Source organism: Leptinotarsa decemlineata, unplaced genomic scaffold, assembly GCF_025532065.1.
Source record: "Leptinotarsa decemlineata unplaced genomic scaffold, Ldec_3_MD MMD2_tig00001064_RagTag_RagTag, whole genome shotgun sequence".
Classification (NCBI taxonomy): domain Eukaryota; kingdom Metazoa; phylum Arthropoda; class Insecta; order Coleoptera; family Chrysomelidae; genus Leptinotarsa; species Leptinotarsa decemlineata.
The window spans coordinates 728,481-752,325 of NW_027412558.1; the positions used below are offsets into that span (position 1 = coordinate 728,481).

Here is a 23,845-nt window from a genome sequence, read left to right on the forward strand (position 1 = left end):
ACTGACTGAGCTTTGTCAAAAAAACAGAGAGATGCCCTTCTATTCTGTTTAATAGGAGCGAAATATCAACAAACTGTTTTTACACAAACCTCCATCACTGTACAAGAATAGACGACATGAGGTCGGGTTTTGTCAGTGTATAACGATCTCGATTATGAAACCAATAATTATATCTCACTAGAAATCGTTCCAAATAAGGCGGATGAACAAGTCCTGTAATCACCACCGTTTCTAAGATCCAAACAGCTCTAAGTAATTGATAATTTGATCTGAATAATAATTCTGGAGACATATTCTCATAACTTCAATTAGAGTAAACAATGAAAATACTTCAATAATTAAATTTTCACTATCTACCATTGTTGATGATGAGCATAATTTTAACTTAAAACGTGGAAATGAATATATGTGACTAATATTGCTCAAATATTATTGTATTATACCACTTTTTCATCAGGTATCTTGAACAAATTCAAGTTTTATTGAAAATTACTTCCACCTGACGAAGCCCCAAACTTATGAAACAAGTGTCGCGTAATGGGGAGTGAGGTGGTATATGTCACCGTCTTTAGGGGGGACACCGTGAAACGAAGAGAAGAAGAAAATTTTAGGTGAAGTAAAAGGTAAATAGTAAAGGAAACAATAATCAAGCGGGGATTAGACGTTGATTGTTGATTTTTCGCTGGTTGCTGGTTTTTTATTAGTGAAATTAGCACAAATGGTTTTTATCTCCCCATATTATAATGTTGAGAGTTATTCATCGAATTTATAAGTTGGAAGGTAGTCAAACAGGAGTTTTCTCTCTGTAGATCATTAAAAACCCCCAATATTTTCTACAGTTCATCAAATGTTATGAACATTGAAATATATCAACTGATTTATTATTCAAACCCGAATTTATCAAGTGTTTCTGTAATAAAATGTATTCGGAGAGACGTATAACGGAAAATTGAATTGAAATTAACCCTACTTTTTTCAGAATTGCTGTAATTTGCAAAAGAGATGAGTTCAAATAGAAAATCAACTAGAAAAAACATTAATGGAAATTCAAAAGCGGGAATTTCGGGGATTCGTTACTCCAAAAATAGTCGTAGGAGTTCCCGACTGCAAAATACTAAAGATTACCCCAAACCTCGCAACCCTATAAGTAAAAAGCCAGCAGTTCATTCTAATCAGGATAATATCAACGAAGAATGTACTAAAAACGGTGGTAAAAATAGTCTTCATGGCGAGTTACAAAATCTTTTTGATCTAAGCGATGATGAGGAAGAATCTTTCCAGTCAGTGTTGGATGATAGTTTGGGGACTCGAGATATACATTCATCAGTTTCTAATAAACTAAGCATAAACGATAGTCAGAAAGACGATACACACAATTCATCCAATACTTACATAGCTACGGGCAGCAGTTTGCAGCCAGAAGATGTCTCGAAGGTGTTGAAGATGTTGTCACAACCAACTAGTTTAAAAAGCTTGGATTCAAAGCCAAAATCTTGTTTAAAGACATACTCGAATCCTAGGAAATCCGCACTGAAAAATGACATTGTTGAAAGTTTTGGGCTACCGGACACCCCTATAGTTCCTGAAAGACCTTCAGTTAACAATGTTTTAGACACAGAAATTTTAGACGCAAGCGAAATCACAATATTAGATGTTAAATGTATCGATGGCCCTTGGAACATTACAAACACCCCCGAAAGCAACTACTTCTCTGATTTGGAGGAAATCAGGGTGAAATCTGATCCGCAGAAACACTTTAAAATCAGACATCCCTCTGGTAATTTGCAAGACGTAGAGAATAATGATTTTGTGTACACGTCCACCCCTCGAATCGAAACGAGGTCCAAGAGTGATATTTCTTCAACAAATGATATGTCAAATAATAAGAAAGAAAAAGAAGTGGATATTGACTCGATGAAGAGCAACATAAGGAAATTATTGAGCGAAAAGAGGCCCACGAATGATATTGGCTTTAAACCATGTCGAAACCTGCCTAAAGTTGTTTGTAATGGAAATATGTCTCTGACTGAAAGCGAGGTAGAAATTTTCAATACACCCAGTATGTCGTCGAGAACTAATAGTGCTACTAGTGTCAAAACTAACCGGCTTTCTCCCACAAAAGCTTGCAAGAATCAGAATATTCACAAAACGGAGAAGGTTGTTTCTAAGATACGGCAAAATCTGAGATCTTCGGCTAAGTTGCAGGACAAAACTTCTCCTCATGAAAGCTCTTCTAAACTAATGGATTATAGTCTTAAATCGAAATGCAGTTCCAATAAGGACGAAAGTATAGATGAAGAAGTATTAAAGATTTTGTCCAAACCAAAAACTAGGATACCGAACAGCGATGAACCCATCAAATTTGACGATGAAACTTTGGCAACTCCCAAAAGAATCCTCAGATCGAAGTCCAGTTTAGACATTCCCCTGAAAAGAAAGTCAGCGACGAGTCCAGTGAAGAGAATACCTTACCGCAATGTGAAGTCTTCTCTCGGAAGGAGGTTGAGGTCTTTGAGCCAAGAGAATGTTATGGAGGATGATGATAGTTTTGAACAAAATATTATAATCACCAGAAAAATTGAGGTTGGCCGGCGAAAAAGCAAAAATTCCCAAGCTGTTGCAAAAAAAAATCAGGATTCTCCAAAGATAATCTCCGAAAACAGTATGAAAACCGCTGAAAATGTTCCTCAGTTGAAAATTCTGTTGTCCCCTTTGAAACCATCCTTTGTCAAAGCGAAAGTCCCTCTTAATAGCACCAGAAAAAGCTTGCGTTCCTACAAAGAACTGCCAGGAACCTCCTCTCCAACGGAACATGACACCACCGTTATCAAATTAGTCAGTACTGAAGATAACTCTGTATCTAACAATGAAAATTTAGTTTTACCACCACCCAGTGAAGAAAAGTTAGAAGCTATGGAAAATGAGTTGAAAACCGACTCCACTCCACTGCTAGATGTTGAAAAATCTAAGAAGATAAGAGAGAGGGTTCCGCAAATCTTTGATGACGGCTCATCTTCTTCTGAAAGCTTAGATATGGATGCTAAGTATGGTAAAACATACCCAGAACCAGCACTTACCATTGAACCTGAAGGAAAAGTTGATGAAGAAGAGGCAAATCATCTTGAGTTGTTCATTAGTGACTTCCCTAGCGAGATTTGTGAAGAACTCCAGGAGAACGAACGTGATATTCAAAATAACGTAGATGAAGTTCAGCTGTTATGTGAAGGTGACAGGAACAGTGGGGAAACTGTCAGTTATCAATTGACAGATGAGTTAATAGGTGTAAAAGAGATTAATGGTGATTTGAAAGAAAAACCAGTGATTCCAGATTCACTCCTGGAGAAGGAAGAATCAAATATACTGCCAGTGCAGGATACTGCACCTTTTCCTTCAAGCAAACCTCCTAGAATAGAGGATGTTGAGGAATCTGAGCCCTTACAGATTAGTAGACAAGCAGAGACCATTGAGAGTACAAAATTGATGAAAGAAAGTAATGAAGCAGTTGAAGCAGATGAATGTGGTAATGAAGAAGTTACTCCAACTAGAATAGGTGAAATCATAATTGACATACCCAAGGATAGTGGTAGCTCAGCAGCTGATGAGGAATCTCCTACTGAAGACCAAACTGATTCAGCTTTGATTGAAGGGGAATCAAAAACTTCCATGAATTCAGTTGCTGAGGTAACTGATACTATTTTAGAAGACTCATGCAAAGATGCTGCTGATAAGGGACTAGAAGAACCGTTAGCTGAGGAGGAAATTGCCAGCAAAGTAGTGGAAAATGACACCAGCATAGATTTCATGAGCAAAATTGCAACTGAAGCAGAAGATATTGCAGGTGAAATCCCACAGGACCAAAATAATTCCACTGCCCTACAAGAAGAAGAAGTCTCATTCATGAAGGAAGTTCCTCCTGATTCAACAGAAAATAAAACAGAAACACCTCTACCTCAAGAACCTGTTCCTCAGAAAGTCATTTCTGAAGAACTTACCATTGAAAAACCTGCCTCTGAAGAACTGATCCCTGAAGAAACTAACCCTGAAGAGAAACAGGCTTCAGAAATGTCTGGGTCAGGCATAGACCATGTAGAATCTGTAAATGAAACTAATAAGGCAACCAATTTTGTTGAAACAACAGATACTGATGGGGTTTTCAGTAATAAAGATGATTCTAGTCAAGCTGAAGAAGAAGAACTTGTAGTTCTGGCAATACCCACCAGTTCAATCCCTCGTAGGGTACGGAAAAACAAAGGAAATTCTGGAAAAAGTGGCTGGCTATGCAGACAAACGAGGCAGAGTAGGTCACAAGAATCTGGAAAGTTAGAACCAAGCAGACCAAAGTTGAATCCATTACTTGCTTCTAACTCTAGGAAGTTTGCTTTGAATGGACTTAGTAGCGTTTCACATAAGAAAATTTTCAATGATAGTGAACAATCGGAAAGTACTAGCTTGGATGATGTTGCGTTGGATCAACGAATCAAGAGGAAACGTGGCAGGCCTAAAAAGGTACGTGAGTTGGAAAAACCTTCAGAAGACAAGATTTCATTGCCCAAGCCCAGGCTCAATGGGGAAATACTAGAAAATGAGCTTCCTGAGGAGAAACCTAAACGGAAACGTGGAAGACCCAGAAAACAAGCAAAGACAGAGAAGCCTGCGATGTCTAGGGAGGTGGCAAAATTGCTAGAATCCGACACTGCCATTGTTTTTAACTCTAGCTCCTTCAACAACACTACCACGCAAACTAGTCCAACAGAAGCTGGAAGGGAATTCTCGACCACTCCCTTTCCAAGGTCTTCTGACGAACCAAATCACTCTACCTCTAGCCACTCACAGCTGTTCTTTGAGGGCGTGTTCGATTCCCAAAATACCATCGCTGATCATGTTAAAAAACGCCCAAGGGAGATGATAAGTTACAAGATATCAGGCATTAATCGTCTGTCGGTGGGTAGCTTCAAATCTAAATCCTTTGAGGCCCCTTCCAAACAGAATACTCCCTTCCGAAGTTGGAAATCTCTAGATTTTAGCGAGAGCTCCATGGCAGATACTTTTACATTGGTGAATTCGCCAAATGAAAATTGTGGTGTACAAAACAACTCGACAGTGGATGAAATGACTGGACCTTCGAGTCCTAGGAATGAAGAAAATGGAGATATCTGTACTCCAATATTGGAGGAGTCTAAAACAAATTCTAGTGGGTCTAGAAAAAACTCCTTAGTTGAAAGTCGACCTAAAACTGAAGAAAAAGTTGAAATGACTAGATCTCCTGGTCCCCGGGCTGAAAAAAATAAAGATATCAGCACTCCGGCGTTAAAGGATACCAAAACAACTTCATTGGATGAAACTCAGTCTATAAATGAAGACATGGTTGAGATGACTGAACCTCCAGGTCCTAAGGCTAAAGAAAATAGAGATATCAGCACTCCAGTATTGGAGGATACCAAAAGAACTTCTAGTAGGTCTAGAAAAAACTCCTTGGTTGAAAGTCGACTTAAAACTGAAGAAAAAGTTGAAATGACTGGACCTCCTGGTCCCAGGGCTGAAGAAAATAGTGATATCAGCACTCCGGTGTTAGAGGATACCATAACAACTTCATTGGATGAAACTTGGTCTAAAAATGAAGACATGGTTGAGATGACTGAACCTCCAGGTCCTAAGGCTAAAGAAAATAGAGATATCAGCACTCCAGTATTGGAGGATACCAAAACAACTTCTGGTAGGTCCAGAAATAACTCCTTGCTCAAAAGTCGGCACAAAACTGAAGAAATGGTTGAAATGACCAGACATTCTGGTTCTAGAACTGAAGGAAATGAAGATATCAGCATCCCGGTTTTGGAGGATCTTAAAACAACTTCTAGTAGGTCTAGAAATAACTGCTTGGTTGAAAGTCAGCTGTCTGAATTGGAAGATTCCTCAGAGGTTGGAGAAGATAAAAATGTGGCTTCTAATTCAGATGAATTTGGTTTAGAAAAAAACTCAGTTGTACCCAATTCTGGAGAACATAAAGACTCTAGAAGGTCGAGTCTTCGAAAAAAGTTGAACGAGAACCTCTCCCTTGAAGAACCGGAACTATCTGATATTTCCAGACAAATTGTGGATGTTGAAAACAAAGCAGAATCCCTTTCAACTCCCAATAAGACTGTGAAACACGTTCCCAGGAGTAAAACGAGTTTAGGAGAGAGGGTTAAGGGCAGCTATATTGGAGAATATCCCAGCGTTAGAGGCACACCCAGGAGAAGATCCCTAGACCAAGATATTTCCTCTACTGGCCAAGCCGAAGAAAAGACGAAGTTGAATGAAAACCCCACCATTATTCCTTCTTTGAGGATTTCTAAACAACTGAGAAATGCCGAACCGGATAACCTAAGAGATATCAGAGGTAAATGTTCATAATTCATAAACATACTAATTTTTGAGTCGTCACTTTGATGTGTAACATCATTTTTTGGGAAAGGTTTTGCCTTTCTACGACTCCATCTGTATACAACAGTGTAGGAATCTTCCAAAAGAAGGAAGATACTATTTAATTTTGATATAAACTCTTTACAAAGATGCGTAGATCGTGCAAAGAAATAACTTTCAGATACAAACTGGAAGAAAAAGACCTCTAGAAAAAATACTTTTGAAACAAGTGTTTCAATAAATATAAACTTCAGGTGGTTATGATGCTGGACTTTGTCTTGCGCTTATTCCTTGTGCTCACGAATAAATTTCTCTGTTTTACATTTCAGGTAACCTTTTAAAGTTCAAAGTTGGGGCATTAGCTTGGGCACGAATCGGTTCCTTTCCCTATTGGCCCTGCTTGATTACGAAGGAAACTAATTCAGAGCTCTTTGTGAAGAATGGTAGGTTTATCATGGTTTCCCTGTTCGTATCGAAAGTGCTTCCAATTCTTCTACATGTAATAAACTATTTTTTCCGCAGTTCTGACCAAAAATGCCACAAGAACTCTGTACCACGTCAGATTCTTTGGGGATAAAGGTAGAAGAGCGTGGATCAGCAAACATAAGATGATGGTTTATACCAGCAAAGATGATTTGGAGAATATATATAGAGAAATGAAGGTTTCCGTAAGTATATTGAGAAATATTGCCAAAGAATTAAGTAGGTTTGCAATTTTTTAGGTGTTATTGATATTTGTTTGCACTATTTTAGCAGTTTTAATTGCAGGTTTAGTTTTCAAAATACTACATGTAGTTACTACATTCTTTTGCTATCTTATTTCACGCAATTTCATATTTAGTGCATATTTCAAGTGAAAACTGTCTCGTTTCTGTAGAATTGAATTCATCTACATACTTTTTGTTTCAATCTGAAACATACTGAAATTATCCTTTTGATTTCGGTATTTCAAAGACTATTTTTAAAGATAGTATTTTACGTAAACACCACATATTGGCTATTTTGATACACACATTATTCAAATCAAATTTATTAATCAAATTATGAAAGACAGTCAATATATAAACTTATAGTCATAACAGAACGTACAATCTACAGCAATCTAGATGAATTATTATCAGGTCATAAGTGAAAAACAGTTGTATGTTGAAGAGCATTAAAAGCTACAAAAATAGAAACATAAAATACTTGAAAAACATAACAGATCGGAAGAAAAAGTTATAACCCTGAAAATGTTGGTGAATTATAACATTTGTCAGACACAACACATTAACAAATTGGCTGAAAAGTTGAAAATTTGATTGTATTATTCAATATAGTTGTCTTTGAGGGCGATATAACGATTGTAGCGGTCATAAAATTTTTCAATACCATTTTAATAGTACACTTTGTTTTTAGCCTCAAAATAGGCCTCAGTTTCGACAATTGCCTCTTTATCGGTGCTTAATTTCTTTCCAGCCAACATTCTCTTGAGGTCTGATAACAGGAAAAAGTCACTGAGATCCAGGTCTGGAGAATACAGTGGATACGGAAGCAACTTGAAGCCCAGTTCATGAAATTTTGCCATTGTATTCATTGATTTGTGACACGGTACATTCTCTTTATGAAACATCACTTTCTTGTTCATCAATTTGGGTCGTTTTGGAGTTGGAGTTTGGAGTTGGTTCACCACTTGCAGTCCCATCATATGCTATCATAGCCATAATAAACCCTTGCGGGTTGCGGTGGAGGCTCGAATAGACCCACTCACGTTAGACCTAACCCATCATATGACTATCGTTTTAATTCTGGATCCATATTACATCCGTTGTCACATCGACGCATAAATTCGGGTTTTTTATAGTGGAATAATTTAAAACACTGTTCAGAATCCTCAATTCATTGTTGTTTTTGGTCGATTGTGTGCTGGCGCGGCACACACTTTAAACGGAGCTTTCATATACCCAAATATTAATAAAATGTGTCAAAAACGTTCCTGTGAGGTGTTTAGAGTCTCAGTTATCTCGATCAACTTCACTTTGTGATCATCCTAAATTATTTTGTGGACTTTTTTGATGTTTTCGTCGGTAAAGCCTTTTTGGGGCGTCCACTGCATGCATCGTCTTCTCATTTCACATCGTTTAAACTCAGCAAACCACTTTTCAACGGTTGATTTTCCTGGCGCAAAGTCCTAATAATGTTTATCAAGCCTAGCTTTGTCATCAACATTTTTTTTTCGCCAAAAACAGTGCTTTTTCAACACACGAAATTCCTTTTTATTCATTTCTTCAAACAAAAGTTTTTTGAAGGTTAGGGTTAACTAAATATTATATGGATTCAATATCATGGCGCCATCTATGGGTTAGCGTACGAACTTTCAACTTTTATTACATTTTAACCATTGATTTAGGGATTTGCAAGGGGGTAATATCACAAAACATGTTTTTTGATTAAATGATCAAGTAAATAAATATTTGTCTTTATCGTTCTGTTGCATACTTGCATTTCAGATCAAAGTCTGGCCCGAGGTGCAATTTTGCAACGTCAAATCAACGTATCTGAAGAAATGGTCGCATGCAGTGAGTGAAGCAGAAGAAGTTAAATCAAAGAGTTTGAAAGAGAAGCTCCAGTTTTTCGAAGAGGCCTCTAAACCAAAGACTATCCTCAAAACTGAGGGTAATATTTCCACAGATGCAAATAAAGGGGTACCAGAATCACCAGTGAAGAAAAGAATGAAACTTCCTAGACCTGAGAAACCTGCTGTTGATTCAAATATCAAGGTCGATGAAGTTGAAACAGTAACGAAGAAGAAGGTTAAGCAGTCTAACCCTCCTTCAACCGTTACGGCCGATGACGTGAACAAAACAGCTGAAACGGTAACGAAGAAGAAGGCTAAACAATCTAAGCCCGCAGAAGCGGCTCTGTCATCGGACGAAACAGATCAGGAAGGCAAATCTCCGGCAAAGAAGCCCAAGAGGGAGTCTGAGCAAGAGAAGGCGCCAAAGCCGGAAGAAACAGATGTCGAGGACAACCAAACCTACTCCCCTAAGGTGCAGCTACCCGGCCAGTTGGACGTAAAAAAAAGCGATGACGCTTCAGAAGTGGGATCGAAAACCAGTGTCGACAGCCTAGCGATTTTTTCTTCGCACACTCTGGAGGCACAAAAGGCACTCTTCAAGAGGAACAACTTGTTCAAAGGGGTTTCAAAAGAGAAGGTCTGTCAGTTTTGCTTCAAGTTGGGAGACGTCTTGAAGTGCAAAGGTGGGTGCAATGGGGTGTACCACGTCCAATGCGCAGTCAAAGTTTTGCGGGAGAGAGTTCCCAGAGGGAGGACGAGCAAAGTGCCTGTCAAAGTTGAGGAAGTTGCTGCGGAGGAGAAGAATATCAAGGAAGAGTCCTTTGAGGAGGGAGAGAAGAATGGGCCGGTTGAAAAGGATAAGGGTAAGTTTCAGTCGTTCTGGTAACTGGTTGAATTGAATTTTTGAGTCTCGAAGAGTTCGTCTACTTCCTTTTGAATAATGACATTTGTTTTGCCATGAAACATGCATGTTAGTAGTAGGAAAAAACAATAATTCAAAACTTACAAACAGCAACAAAAAAATGAATAAACAAAAACTGAGAGTGAAAGAAAATGAATTGAAAGGAGCATATTTTTGAGAGAGATTAATTTTCTTTGGAAGATTCCCACTTTTTTTGTATAAAGATGGAGAAGTAGAAAGTCAAAACTTTTCTAAAAAAATGTATATGATAGAACTGACTGATATTTGATGAAAGTTCATTAAAACATGTTGAAAAAAACACACTTCAACATGATATTTCCACTTGATAGTTTACAAAACCGTGACGCGTGTTTCGCTATATGATTGCATCTTCAGACGTCACATTACTGGTTACTGAAATGTAGGAACAATTATAAATTACAATCTTTCCACAGTCTTTTTGAATGATTCCATAGAAGAATGAAACATTTCTAAATCCACATTGTGTTTGCAAGTCTCAAAATTCCACGTATAGACTCAGTCTGGCCATATTTGGTATGATAAAAGGGTACTTTGAAGATTTCTGTATTTCTTGTTTTCTTTCGATTTACATTCAAATTTGTTCAACAAGTCCCAGGGAATGGATGCTACCATTGATCATTTTGTGAAATGGTGTAAGATCTGATTCTAATCTTCTATGAGCCAGAGTATTCAAGTTAAGAATGTCCAATATAATTTTCTAGTTGTATTCACCAATATGATGATCCAGTTTATATGCAGAGTGCCTTAAAAACTAGTTATGAACAATATATATCCAACAATATATAGATATTCAAAAATATGTACACTCCCAGAAAAAATTGCCGCAACACCAGATAGAACCCTATGCTTTACTTACCTATTCCAAAATTCACCTTGACTCAGCATTCTCTGATTTATGAAAGTATTAAATCACCTTCTTACCATTCCAAAAAATAGCACAGATATCAAAAAGGTCCAAAGTACAGTTAAAGATCTTTTAATCAAAAAATCCATGAATAGGGAATGTTCCTCCTGACGAAAATCAAGTAGTTTTCATAAAAGAGCTCTAAAACAACGCAATTTAAACTTATCATCCCAACTTTTTTTCTTTAAAAAATTACTTAAATAATTAAAAAAGAGGAATGAAATAATGCATTCAACAGTTAAAGGGATTCGTTTTTATTTGACCATTTGGCAACATCGGTTATAGCTAATAAAGGACAATGAATCTGTTACCTGTATGAGACAAAAAAAGATGACATATTTTAGAGGCGTGCTGTTCTGTTTACTTATGTTCCGAGTTCCGAGACATTCTGTGACATATGACATTTTGTGCACCTAACCTATTTTCCTCTATATAAATAAATAACAAAACAACTGTTGTTTATGTGGCTTGTGGAGGTGGTATTAAATCATAATTTATATTTTGCCTTAATTGTTGATTTATAAAGATAATTTTCCTTTTTTAAAGTAGAATGTCTAGGTACGTATAAATTATTTCGACTTGATATAGGCGCTGTTGCCAATATGTGCATTAGAAACGAATCCCTTCAAAAATTAAAGCCCAACATTTGAAGCATCAATTTGAATACTTTTCAAAGTGAATTTGAAAAAATCATGAATTAAAGTCAACTTTATTTTGTTCAAACTTGCATTTGCTGTAATAACCCAAATTGAGGAACATTTCCCATTCTACAATGATAACCTGTTAATTTTACTTGATTTTTCAATGTTCACCGAAACTCATCTGTCTTCTCAATGTTCAATTTGTGAAATTGCTATGTTCGTATTTTTTATATTTTATGACATGCATTAAATTTTTGTACTAGTCTTTGGCAATAAGATACTAATTTTTCGATAATAAAGGATATATTGATTGATTGATTAATTGGAAACCAACCGCCAGCAATGAAAACTAACATTCCTATAACAAGACCTGATGTTCTTTACAGCATATTATTATTAATACAAATACATTTTTCTGATATTCCAATAATAATAATAATAATAATAATAATCTTTATTATTCCTAAGAAACAAGAATGTTTATAACAGGAATAAAATTTAAAATAATGATTAAATAAGTTATTTCAATATTAAATATCAGTTACATATACAGCACATAAATACATAAATACAAACACAAATATACATATTTACATATACACACACACATACATATATAAATATATACATTTATGAATTATAATGGTAATTAAAAACAAAAAAATGTAATATAAAGATCAGAATTTCAATTAGAGGAAGACAGCAGAAACTTTTTCAATTCCGATTTGAATTTTGTTTTTCGATTCATTTTCAGTTTCTCTGGAAGATTATTATATATTTCAACTCCTAAATGAAATATTGATTTCTCCCCAAATTCTGAGCGATATGATTCAACTAGTAGTTTTTTTGCTTGTCTTGTATTATAGTCATGGATAGTATTTATTTGATTGAATTCCAAATTCGAATGTTTGTGATTTTTTCTAACAGAATGAATGAAACAACAAATTTTCAATTGAAAAATAGACTGAGTATTTAAAAGATCACGTAGTATATATAAATTTGACGTATGTTCAAGATATGATAATTTGAATTTACATTTTATTAATTTATTTTGCAGCCTCTTGAGAGGATTTATTATTTATTAATTAGCTGTTCCCCAAATTGAAATTAAATATTGTAGATTTGAATATACCAAACAGAAATATATACATTTAAGATATTTTAATCGAGTAAAATTTTTTAATCCTAAATAATATTCCTGAAATTGGTCCGATTTTCTTTTTTAACATCTCAATATGAGTATTCCAACAGAGACTTTCATCAATGTATAGTCCTAAAAATGTTGTGTTTTGACAATATTTAATCATTTTGTTGTCAACACTCAAATTCTCTTTGATAGTGATTTTTTTCTTAGTTATCAACATAAAAGAAGACTTTTCATAATTCAAACTAAGTTTATGATAATTTAACCAAGAGGTTAGCAATATAATGTCATTTTTCATGTTATTGTAAACTTCTTTAGTATCACTAGAAAAGTAAAGCAATGATGTGTCATCCGCGTATAACTTAATATTTCCTTTCAACAATAATTTTGAAACAGAATTTATGTAAATCAAAAATAAAACTGGACCCAAAATAGACCCTTGTGGAACACCACAGGTGATAGTTTTCAATGAACTGGCATTTTTCCTTAGACACACAAACTGTTTTCTGTTAGATAAACAATTTTCAAACCATCTATGAATAATTCCTCGATTTTCTCAATAATCTAGTTCTGAAATGGTTAATAAAAATTATTACTATTATAATTATACATAGAACTGATATTATTTCCAGAAAACGACGCCAACCTACTAGTCGACGACCACGTCCAAATAATAACGGTCCCGTCCAGCGTGTACAACACCCCGCCTAGGAAAACGTTCCCGCCTGACTTCGTCAACCTCACCCTCGCCGAGCAAATCGACTACAAGATGAAGGAGATCATGCACAAGTTCGAGTCGAAAACTACCTACTCGGAATCGGCTATAGAAACGAGAAACGCCAACGAAGCCTCGTCCCCCAGCTTGCAACCGTCACCGAAAACGCGGCAAGTCATCAAGAGCCGCTCATTGTTCTCGCCTACGGCTCAGAGAAACTGCGGGGTCCTCGATGAGCGCTTGAAGATCCTGCCACAGCTGCTGAAGAGCCCGAACGCGTTCGCGAGATGCGCCCCCGCGGATCCGAAGGAAGTCATCCACGTGACGGCCGATTCGACGCTCGAGCAGACCAGCGGCAGCTCGGACGCCGAGGAGCCGCTTCCGAAAGGGCCGAACACCTCCGAGGAGGGTCAGCGAGTCGCGGGGCATGTGACTGCAGACTCTTTCGAAGACGACAAGGAGGTGAAGCACGTGACGGCGGATTGCGAGTCGCTCGACACTTCGCAGTCTGAAAACTCCAACAGCAATTCGAGTCAGCAGAGTAAGCAGACGGATGTTTCTGAAGTAGGGGAAGGTGAGTTGATTCGGTTTGAATGTTTCGTTTTCTTGGTTTTCGTTGTTGTTGTGTACTGTGACGATCCGTGTACTGTAAGGTGAAGTTGTTAATGACAAAATCACAGAATTCTGTTCGAGCCACTCAGCAATTTACATTTATAATGAGCATTTATTCTTTTTTACCATTAGAAAACAGGGCATAGTGCTGAAAATGTTGTTTTTTTTTACATTGCCAATAAGAACTTGATGTTTTTTGGATAATAAAGTATGTTATATCATTATGTGTAGGCAGGACTTTAGTTATTGGTACCACGCCCACGAGAGGGCGTATCATCCGTCTTGGCAGCTCGTAGGCTACCTAATATTTTGCTCTTGTGAACGATGATCAATTTTCTCCATTTTGACAAATTCACATTCGCTATTGATAGCTGCCAAACAAATAATAAACAACGTATGTCTTCAAACTTCAAACATATGCTTTATAGATAGTGTACTTTCTAATACAGTGATGTTTTTCAAACAAACTACCGCCATCTCTAGGTCAGGCTGGGTACTTCTGGGATCACATTCGCTATTAATAGCTGCCAAACAAATAATAAACAACGGATGTCTTCAAACTTCAAACATACGCTTTATAGATTGTGTACTGTCTAATACAGTGATGTTTTTCAAACAAACTACCGCCATCTCTAGGTCAGGCTGGGTACTTCTGGGATCACATTCGCTATTAATAGCTGCCAAACAAATAATAAACAACGTATGTCTTCAAACTTCAAACATATGCTTTATAGATAGTGTACTTTCTAATACAGTGATGTTTTTCAAACAAACTACCGCCATCTCTAGGTCAGGCTGGGTACTTCTGGGATCACATTCGCTATTAATAGCTGCCAAACAAATAATAAACAACGGATGTCTTCAAACTTCAAACATACGCTTTATAGATTGTGTACTGTCTAATACAGTGATGTTTTTCAAACAAACTACCGCCATCTCTAGGTCAGGCTGGGTACTTCTGGGATCACATTCGCTATTAATAGCTGCCAAACAAATAATAAACAACGTATGTCTTCAAACTTCAAACATATGCTTTATAGATTGTGTACTTTCTAATACAGTGATGTTTTTCAAACAAACTACCGCCATCTCTAGGTCAGGCTGGGTACTTCTGGGATCACATTCGCTATTAATAGCTGCCAAACAAATAATAAACAACGTATGTCTTCAAACTTCAAACATATGCTTTATAGATTGTGTACTTTCTAATACAGTGATGTTTTTCAAACAAACTACCGCCATCTCTAGGTCAGGCTGGGTACTTCTGGGATCACATTCGCTATTAATAGCTGCCAAACAAATAATAAACAACGTATGTCTTCAAACTTCAAACATACGCTTTATAGATTGTGTACTGTCTAATACAGTGATGTTTTTCAAACAAACTACCGCCATCTCTAGGTCAGGCTGGGTACTTCTGGGATCACATTCGCTATTAATAGCTGCCAAACAAATAATAAACAACGTATGTCTTCAAACTTCAAACATATGCTTTATAGATTGTGTACTTTCTAATACAGTGATGTTTTTCAAACAAACTACCGCCATCTCTAGGTCAGGCTGGGTACTTCTGGGATCACATTCGCTATTAATAGCTGCCAAACAAATAATAAACAACGTATGTCTTCAAACTTCAAACATATGCTTTATAGATTGTGTACTTTCTAATACAGTGATGTTTTTCAAACAACTACCGCCATCTCTAGGTCAGGCTGCGTACTTCTGGGATCACCCTCGTATATTATTACACTTTGGTTTGAATTGACTTATAATGCATTTAGTTAGCTCTAAGAATTGATTCAACCTATTGTGGCAGACTTCTCGACGCCGGAGGTACTCGCACATGTGTGTAGCCAGATAATCACCATCGTAACCACGTTTTTCCAAGTCGTGTTCAAGCCACTTTCAACTGCCTTTGATGGTCTGGGCGTGAGCACCGGTCTGTTGAATTTTAGGTTAGGTTAAAATATTAAATTTCATTTGCTCGCTCTAAAACCCTTACCGTTCTGTTCCTCTCATCCCCTTTCGATTTATATGCCGCACCCCTTTGTGGGAGTGGTCCTAATAACTAAAGTGCAGCCCATATCATTATATGTAAATTTCATTTGAAGAAACGGAACGAATGTCATCTTCCTACAGGTTCCAAGTACGTCAACCCGAAGCACTTCAAGTGCGGCTTCTGCACCGAGAACGTCGATCCGTACTGCTTCGTGTGCCACCGCTCAATCTCGAAGAAGGGCTCCAACATCCGCCAAAAGTGTTCCCTCTATCAGTGCAGCCGCTTCTACCACCCGGAGTGCCTCAAGCTGTGGCCGCAGACGCAGTGGTCACTGATCCAGACGACGAAGCACCGCTACTCGCAGGAAGAGATCGACAGCTTCGTCTGCCCACAGCACGTGTGTCACACGTGCGCCTCCGACGATCCGCGAGCCGCGACTTCGAGATGCTCCGGCGACAAGATCGTCAAGTGTCAGCGCTGTCCCTCGACGTACCACTCGACGAACCTCTGCGTGCCGGCGGGGTCGGATATCTTGAGCACGACGCAGATTGTTTGTCCGAAGCATCGCGGGGACAAGAACAAGGGGTACACCATCAACACCACCTGGTGCTTCCTGTGCTCAGGTGAGTTGAAGTGAAGAAAGCGTATGACTAATTGCGTGCCGTTGCACAGCCGTGGTGACACAAGAAACATTGTCATTTTTCCAATTGCTTTGTTAAGGTGTTCATCACTGAAAACAGAAAGTTTATTTGTTCATTAGTAAGTGTATTATATAAGTATGCATGTCGGGGAAAGCTACTCAAATAAATATATTCTTCTTCTCAGAGGGTGGTAACCTGATATGCTGCGAGACGTGTCCGACGAGCGTCCATCCCGAATGCCTGCCCGTCAACCTCACCGACGACGACAAGTTCATATGCGAAGACTGCGAATCAGGCCGGCTGCCTCTCTACGACGAAATCGTTTGGGTGAAGCTCGGCAAATTCCGGTGGTGGCCGGGCCTCGTGCTTTTCCCCAACGAGATACCGCCCAACGTGATGAACATAAAGCATTCCAGGGGAGAGTTTGTCGTCAAGTTTTTCGGCACGTACGACCACTATTGGGTGAACCGCGGCAGGTCGTTTTTGTTCCAGGAGGGTGACGCTGGAGATACTGCTGCGGTTACGGTGAAGAAGAAAGTCGAGGAGGCGTTCAATAGGGCCGTGGAGGAGGCCGTCATCGTGCATAAGTTGAAGAAAGGTACGTAGATGTGTGTTTGTGCAGCGAAATTGTGGTGGCATTGGGTTCCCTCTCGCGCGCCCTGATTGTTATAGATATATTGTAAGCCAGCTAATCAGAATTCGCATAAAAATTAGGTATGCTTGTGCTGTGATTATTCTGTTCCTCTGACTGAAAAGTTTGAAGACAATACAGTTTCTTCAAACTTGAAACTTATGCTTTATAGATTGTGTAATTTCTAACACCGTGATTTTTTTCAAACAACTACCGCCATCTCTAGGTCAAGCTGGGTACTTCTTATTATTTGAACAGACGTCGAATATTCGTCATGGATTCGGGAGTCATGTTTAAAACACATTGTTATTTGATATAAAAAAGATAAATTGATATAACTTCAACATTTAATCTTTGAACGTGCATATTCTACAGTGACCCTCTGTTGACATAACCTCAATTTTCAAAGTGCCCCAATAACTCAACCTTTGTCTCCTGTAGAATTCAAGCTGTCCTTGGATGTGGAATCTCTAAACTCACAAAAACCCCCGCCCTACATCAAGATCAAGGTGAACAAGCCAGTTGGGAACGTCCGACAGATGGAGCTGGATCTGAGCAACACTACCGCTTGCGAATGCGACCCCAGTCAGCCCCACCCGTGCGGACCCGACACCGATTGTTTGAATAGGTAAAAGAAATGGTCTGAACTACCGTACACCTGAACTACTTACTGATAATGAAATATTTTTAGGTTACTTATGACAGAGTGCAATCCTGAAGTGTGTCCGGCTGGTAAACGGTGTAACAACCAGTCGTTCGAGAAGCGCGAATACCCTCCCATGATCCCGTACAAGACGCAGAGCAGAGGTTGGGGTTTGAAGTCTCTGGCGCCAATCAAGAAAGGTCAGTTCGTCGTGGAATATGTCGGCGAGATCATCGACGACGAGGAATACCAAAGGAGGATACAGAAAATGCACGAGCAGAAGGAAGAGAATTACTACTTCCTCACCATCGATAAGGATAGGATGATTGATGCCGGACCGAAAGGTAAAAAGATTGTTTGTGAAGTAAAAAAGGATTTTTGAAAACACTTGGTATATATAAGCGTGGTATGAATAGTTTCCGACCTCGGCATGAAGATGGCAGCACTCGTAAATAAAAGCTAGTGAATTACTTTGATGACAGTCGTCACCCGAAGAGGATTGCAGATGCCAACAATCGGAAAGTCGTGAAATAACTTGGTTTGGAATCTCGTAATTTTTTTTCACACGCTTTATATTAGCTTCACCTGTATGTATGTTTGTTTGTTTGTAACTCTCAAGCTCGGGATCTGTATTGGCAGAATTATCGGCATTATTGCTTGATCTATTCGCGGGCAGATGGCGCTGTACGCAACTGTCGACATAATTGTGCGTAACCTCTTTGATAGGTGGTTTAAAAGAAAAATGAAAATAAATAAATATAGTTTGAAAAAACGTACAAGCACGTTTTTAAAGAACATCCAACCAAAAAGTTAAAAATATTTTTTTTTTTTAGTAAGCTCAAAACAATAACGAAACGTTATTGTTGTTGTCAACTTTTCAGTTCAATGTTCTTTAAAAGCGTGTTTTTTTAGTTTTTCTGAACTACATTTATTATTTTTTGTTCAATTGTTCTATTTTTATTCCACTGTATTTTATTTCACAGTTATTTCATTTCAGGTTTTTTTCGCTCAATATAATGGGGAATGTTCCTCCTGACGAAAATCAAGGAGTTGTCATGAAAGAGCTCTGAAACAACGCATTTTAAACTTATCATTTCACCCTTTTTCTTTAAAAAATTATTTAAATACTCAAAAAAATGAGGAATGAAATAATACATTCAACATTTAAAGGGATTCGTTTCTATTTCACCATTTGGCAACATCGGTTATAGTTAATAAAGGACAATAAATCTGTTACCTGTATGAGACAAAAAAAGATGACATATTTCAGAGGCGTGCTGTTCTGTTTACTTATGTTCCGTGTTCCGAGACATTCTGTGACATATGACATTTTGTGCACCTAACCTATCCTCCTCTATATAAATAAATAACAAAACAACTGTTGTTTATGTGGCTTGTGGAGGTGGTATTGAACTATAATTTATATTTTGCTTTAATTGTTGATTTATAAAGATAATTTTCCTTTTTCAAAGTAGAATATCTAGGTACATATAAATTATTTCAACTTGATATAGACGCTGTTGCCAATATGTGAATTAGAAACAAATCCCTTTAAAAATTAAAGCCCAACATTTGAAACATCAATTTGAATACTTTTCGAAGTGAATTTGAAAAACTCATGAATTGAACTCAGCTTTATTTTGTTCAAACTTGCATTTGCTGTAATAACCCAAATTGAGGAACATTCCCTATTATAGCGACAGCTGAGTAACGGAAAAACAGATTTAACGTATTTTGGGCAACCATTGGAAAAAATTGCTTCATTTTTGAGGAAACGAGATATTAAAATTGCATATAGAACAAGTAATACGTTGGGAAAGTTAGTTAAAATTAATAAAGACAAAACACCCAAATTCGAGAAATCAGGAGTATATAAATTAAAGTGTGGAACGTGCCCTAAGGTATATATTGGTCAAACTGGCAGAACATTTAGGAATCGAATCCAGGAAGTATTTGTTTCGAAAGACTTTTTTTCTTTCGTGTAATTCAATGTTTATATGAAAGTAGCTGTTTCAGGAGGACTTTCTTTCAATGATCTACACATCCATGTATAGAGTTACTTATTTTCAAATTGATTACTTCCTTCCTTTGGAAGATTCCCTCATCCTTTTTTTGTATCAAGATAGAGTAGTAGAAAGCCAAAAAATGTCTTTCCCATAAATATAAATGTAAGAACAAGTTGAAGTATTCAAATCACTTGAGAAAGCTACTGTGCTAGCGAAACATATATATTTTTCAAATAAATTTTGTGTGGATCAAATCGTGAGGTGTAGTTTTCGAAACCATCTTCAAACTTGCTCTATGTTTCAGGTAACGTGGCCAGGTTCATGAACCACTGTTGTCAACCGAACTGTGAAACGCAAAAGTGGACCGTGAACGGGGACACCCGCGTCGGCCTGTTCGCCACCGTTGACATCCCAGCCGAGACCGAGCTGACATTCAACTATAACTTGGAGTGTATCGGCAAGGAGAAAAAGATCTGTCGATGCGGGGCGCCAAACTGCAGCGGATTCATCGGAGTAAAAGCCAAGCAAGTAAGCACGAGCATATATTTTGTGCCGGTATATTTGGATTTGTTGATGAAGTGTCGGTCATTCATGAAATGGGTTGTTGAGTTTTGGTAAATGATACAAATATCAATCAATATGGTCTTGTTTCTTCTGACAATATCAGAAGAAACAAGTCATATTGACAGAGTTGTTGTAGAAGTAGAATAAAATAAAATAGAAGAAGTATTACAGAATAAAATCTAAATATATGTAACTCAAAGAAAGGATTTTGATAAATTCCACCCCTAAGGGGATAAAATAAGGGATGATGGAGGATGTAAATGTATTAGTTTGAACCTATCAGTACCTAATGGAACGAATAAATTAAGACGAACAAAATAATTTTTGCTTCTGAATGTTGACAATAGATGGCGTTAGTAGTATTTTAAAACGCGCTATCGTTGTGTTTTCACTGAGTCTCTGTTAGTTAGGGAAGCCACAGATTATGCTGTAGGCGACCCCTCCCGATACAGAAGGCTCCGACACTCTGTCGAATGAGGCCCTCGTGTCCCCCGTTAACGGATGAATAGCTTTCTCATCCATCCCACCCCAGCCAGGTAGGGGTTTCCCGTGAAGGGCGGTACTGATGTCTGAGGACTTCATGCCGCCATACCATCAGTCATGAACCATGAGCTGGACTCCAAGCCTGAACGACACAAAGATGACTTTCCACTTTTCACTGAGTTACACATACCCGATGATGAGTGGCCGCCGTATCTAATAGTACATACTGTACCTAAATATTTCTAGCGGTTTATATTTGACGATTTTGGCTGTTCTTTTCTTGGCATATTTTGGATTGCATTTGCTTTGTTTCGGTTTAGTAGTTTTGATTATAGACTCTGCTTTGTATTTGGCATTTGTTTTATTTTCGTTTGGTTTGAGTTCAGGTTTTGTCGGTTAGACTTTTTTAAAATGGCTAAAGAAAATCTGAACGTTAATGGAGAAGTTGAAGAATGTTCTGTAGTTCCTATTGTTGGTGACGTTGCATGTTTGTTTCGTGCTCTCTCTTATTTAATGTACGGAACACAAGATAGAGCGATGGAGGTGCGTTTATAAATTGTCAGATATGTGGTTAATGACTGGAGCAAGTTTTCAATTATGACCCACGACAGGAATGGTGATAACTACGTAACACCTGACGAATACGTGAATTACGATTCAGCAAAGATTCATCCAGTGGGCATTTTGATGCCTATCTTCCCATAGCAGCACAGAAAACTACTCGGCGTCGTGTGGAGGTAGCTGTAGAAAGAACATGATTTTGGAGACTGGTATGAGAGTGCAAGTGAAAGCGTTACATCGCAATATAGTGGAAGCCACTATATTAACTGGGTGTGCGAAGGGAGAAACTGTATTTATACCACGAATCCCATTAATACCTAATGATACCCCGTTCGAATTTAAACGATTACAGTTTCCCCTAAAAGTCTGCTTTACCATGACAATAAACAAGTCTCAGAGGCAAACTCTCAAATTTGCGGGTACTGACTTGAGAGAACATTGCTTCTCTCATGGACAGTTTTATGTTGCTTGCTCACGAGAAAGTTCACCCAATAGCTTGATAGTTTTAGCGCCTAATGGCAGATTACTTAAGAATATTGTGTTCAAAGAAATTCTGCAGGCCCTAATTTTTTACACACGCTGAACAAAAGTAAAGCCGCAAAAACTATACCTAATTAATAATAATACTTCTTTACGTGAGCGAATTCGCAGGCAAAAGCTGGTAGACATATAAACTTGGCTATATGTAATGGATGAAAAGAGCAATATTTAGTTACAAAACGAATTCAGATCTAAAAGTAGCTCCTTTAGGGCATATATGTATTATCTTTCGGAAAATATGAAAGAACTGATCAAAAATTGAAAAGAATCCATTATTGCGTATTTAAAAAAAAAACACTTCAATGTGAGATTTCTAGTTGAAGGTTTACAAAACCGCGACACTTGTTTCGCTATACAGTAGCATCATCAGGAGTCACAATACTGACTAAACTAATTCTGACTATTTAATATTCCACTTTCAGAAAGTAATTTTCAAAAAGAACTGAGTTTCACCAACTAGGTTACAAGGTGGATATTCTGTTCTGTTTAAAATCTGTTTTTCCGTTATTCAGCTGTCGCCCCCATACTAATGACAACTCCCAGAAGTTGAGAAACTTGTGCGAGATAAGGACTAACGATTATTAACTCAATTCTTTCTAAAAAATTAAGAAACGAGCTTTTAACCACAAGCCTATGCAGTTTCAAAGCTGATAGTGAACATTATGTGACTGTAACTTACTTTGATTATTCTACGAATAATATCGGCTATTTTCTGAAAAACAAAGAATCGGACGTAGCCTACAGAACAAATCATAATTTGAGTAAATTCATTAAAAACAATAGAGATAAAACTCTAATCAGGAGTATATAAGTTGACTTATGGTTCTTGTGCCAAATTTCACATCGGACAGACCGGAAGAACTTTTTCCAAAAGAATAAAAAAGCGTAGAAGTATTTTTTTTTATGGAAAGACCAGTTCAACATTTTCAAACCATCTTTTGACATAGGGGTACGAGTTCAATTATGATTATGACGTTTTAGACTGTTCAGAGGTCAATAGATGTAAAAATTGGGGATTATTTACTGGTTAATGATCAAATAGATTTAAATTGTTCTCCTTCATTGAATTCAGTTCGCAATGAAGAAATTGGTAATTAGGATAGATTTCGAAAGTATGTGAAATGAGATCTCTGGTAAAACTTGTATTGATTATTCTCCAGTTTAATGAATTGTTCCTAGAAAAGTAAATATTTTATGTAATGACTTTATCATGTAGAAATTTGTCAGGCAGTAATAGTCATTGGGATACAAATTACTATAAAAGCAGAATTAATGCAGTCAGTATTGTGACACCTGAAGAAGCTACTGTATAGCGAAACACGTCTCACAGGTTTGTAAACTTCCAAGTGAAAGTCTCGCGTTGAAGTGTTTTTTGAATATGTTCCACTATCTCTATTTCAACTCGACTCAAACAGTAATTACATCTGCATCAAGGCAAATGAAAGTACATTGTTGAAATCTTGATTAGTTCAGAGGAACCGTTGATGTAGGTGTCCCTCAAGGTTGAATACCTGGATCTATTTTCTTCCGTAGTTTTTTATTCTTCAGTTTGAACTACTCTTTCTAGTTCTCGTCAAGCTTAAGAGTTGTTGAACTGTTTATTTTCAATGTATCAAATTGTAGGAGACAGAATCGAAGAGACCAAAGAAAACATACAAAAAAAAGGAGCCTGTGAAACCTCTTGCTTTGCCGCCATGTTTCATATGTGGTAGGAAGGGCAATGTCGGCCCTTGCAACAACAAGATTTGCAACAAGGCTTACCACCTGAAGTGTTTGAAAATGACAGAGTGGCCAGAAGGTGAGCGATTGATGTGCCCAATGTTGTTCCTCAACAACATTTATGTTTTTGTGTTTTTATTATT

General features: G+C 37.5%; 1 protein-coding gene across 3 annotated transcripts in view; it reads left to right on the forward strand.

The window, feature by feature from the left end:
* The first annotated feature begins 629 nt into the window (after positions 1–629).
* The window catches only part of NSD (Nuclear receptor binding SET domain protein), a 28,982-nt gene continuing 5,766 nt past the window's right edge, over positions 630–23,845 (forward strand). The window contains exons 1-12 of one of the 3 annotated variants that reach the window (XM_023173404.2): positions 630–922; positions 980–6,376; positions 6,729–6,842; positions 6,922–7,067; positions 8,889–9,819; positions 13,221–13,877; positions 16,055–16,537; positions 16,740–17,153; positions 17,628–17,814; positions 17,878–18,173; positions 20,140–20,363; positions 23,607–23,781. In XM_023173404.2, the coding sequence (XP_023029172.2) occupies positions 1,003–6,376; positions 6,729–6,842; positions 6,922–7,067; positions 8,889–9,819; positions 13,221–13,877; positions 16,055–16,537; positions 16,740–17,153; positions 17,628–17,814; positions 17,878–18,173; positions 20,140–20,363; positions 23,607–23,781 (9,001 nt within the window). In that variant the 5' untranslated portion in view covers positions 630–922; positions 980–1,002. Of the gene's footprint in view, positions 6,377–6,728; positions 6,843–6,921; positions 7,068–8,888; positions 9,820–13,220; positions 13,878–16,054; positions 16,538–16,739; positions 17,154–17,627; positions 17,815–17,877; positions 18,174–20,139; positions 20,364–23,606; positions 23,782–23,845 lie in introns of all 3 variants that reach the window. The other 2 variants (XM_023173403.2, XM_023173402.2) reach the window with 2 other exon arrangements.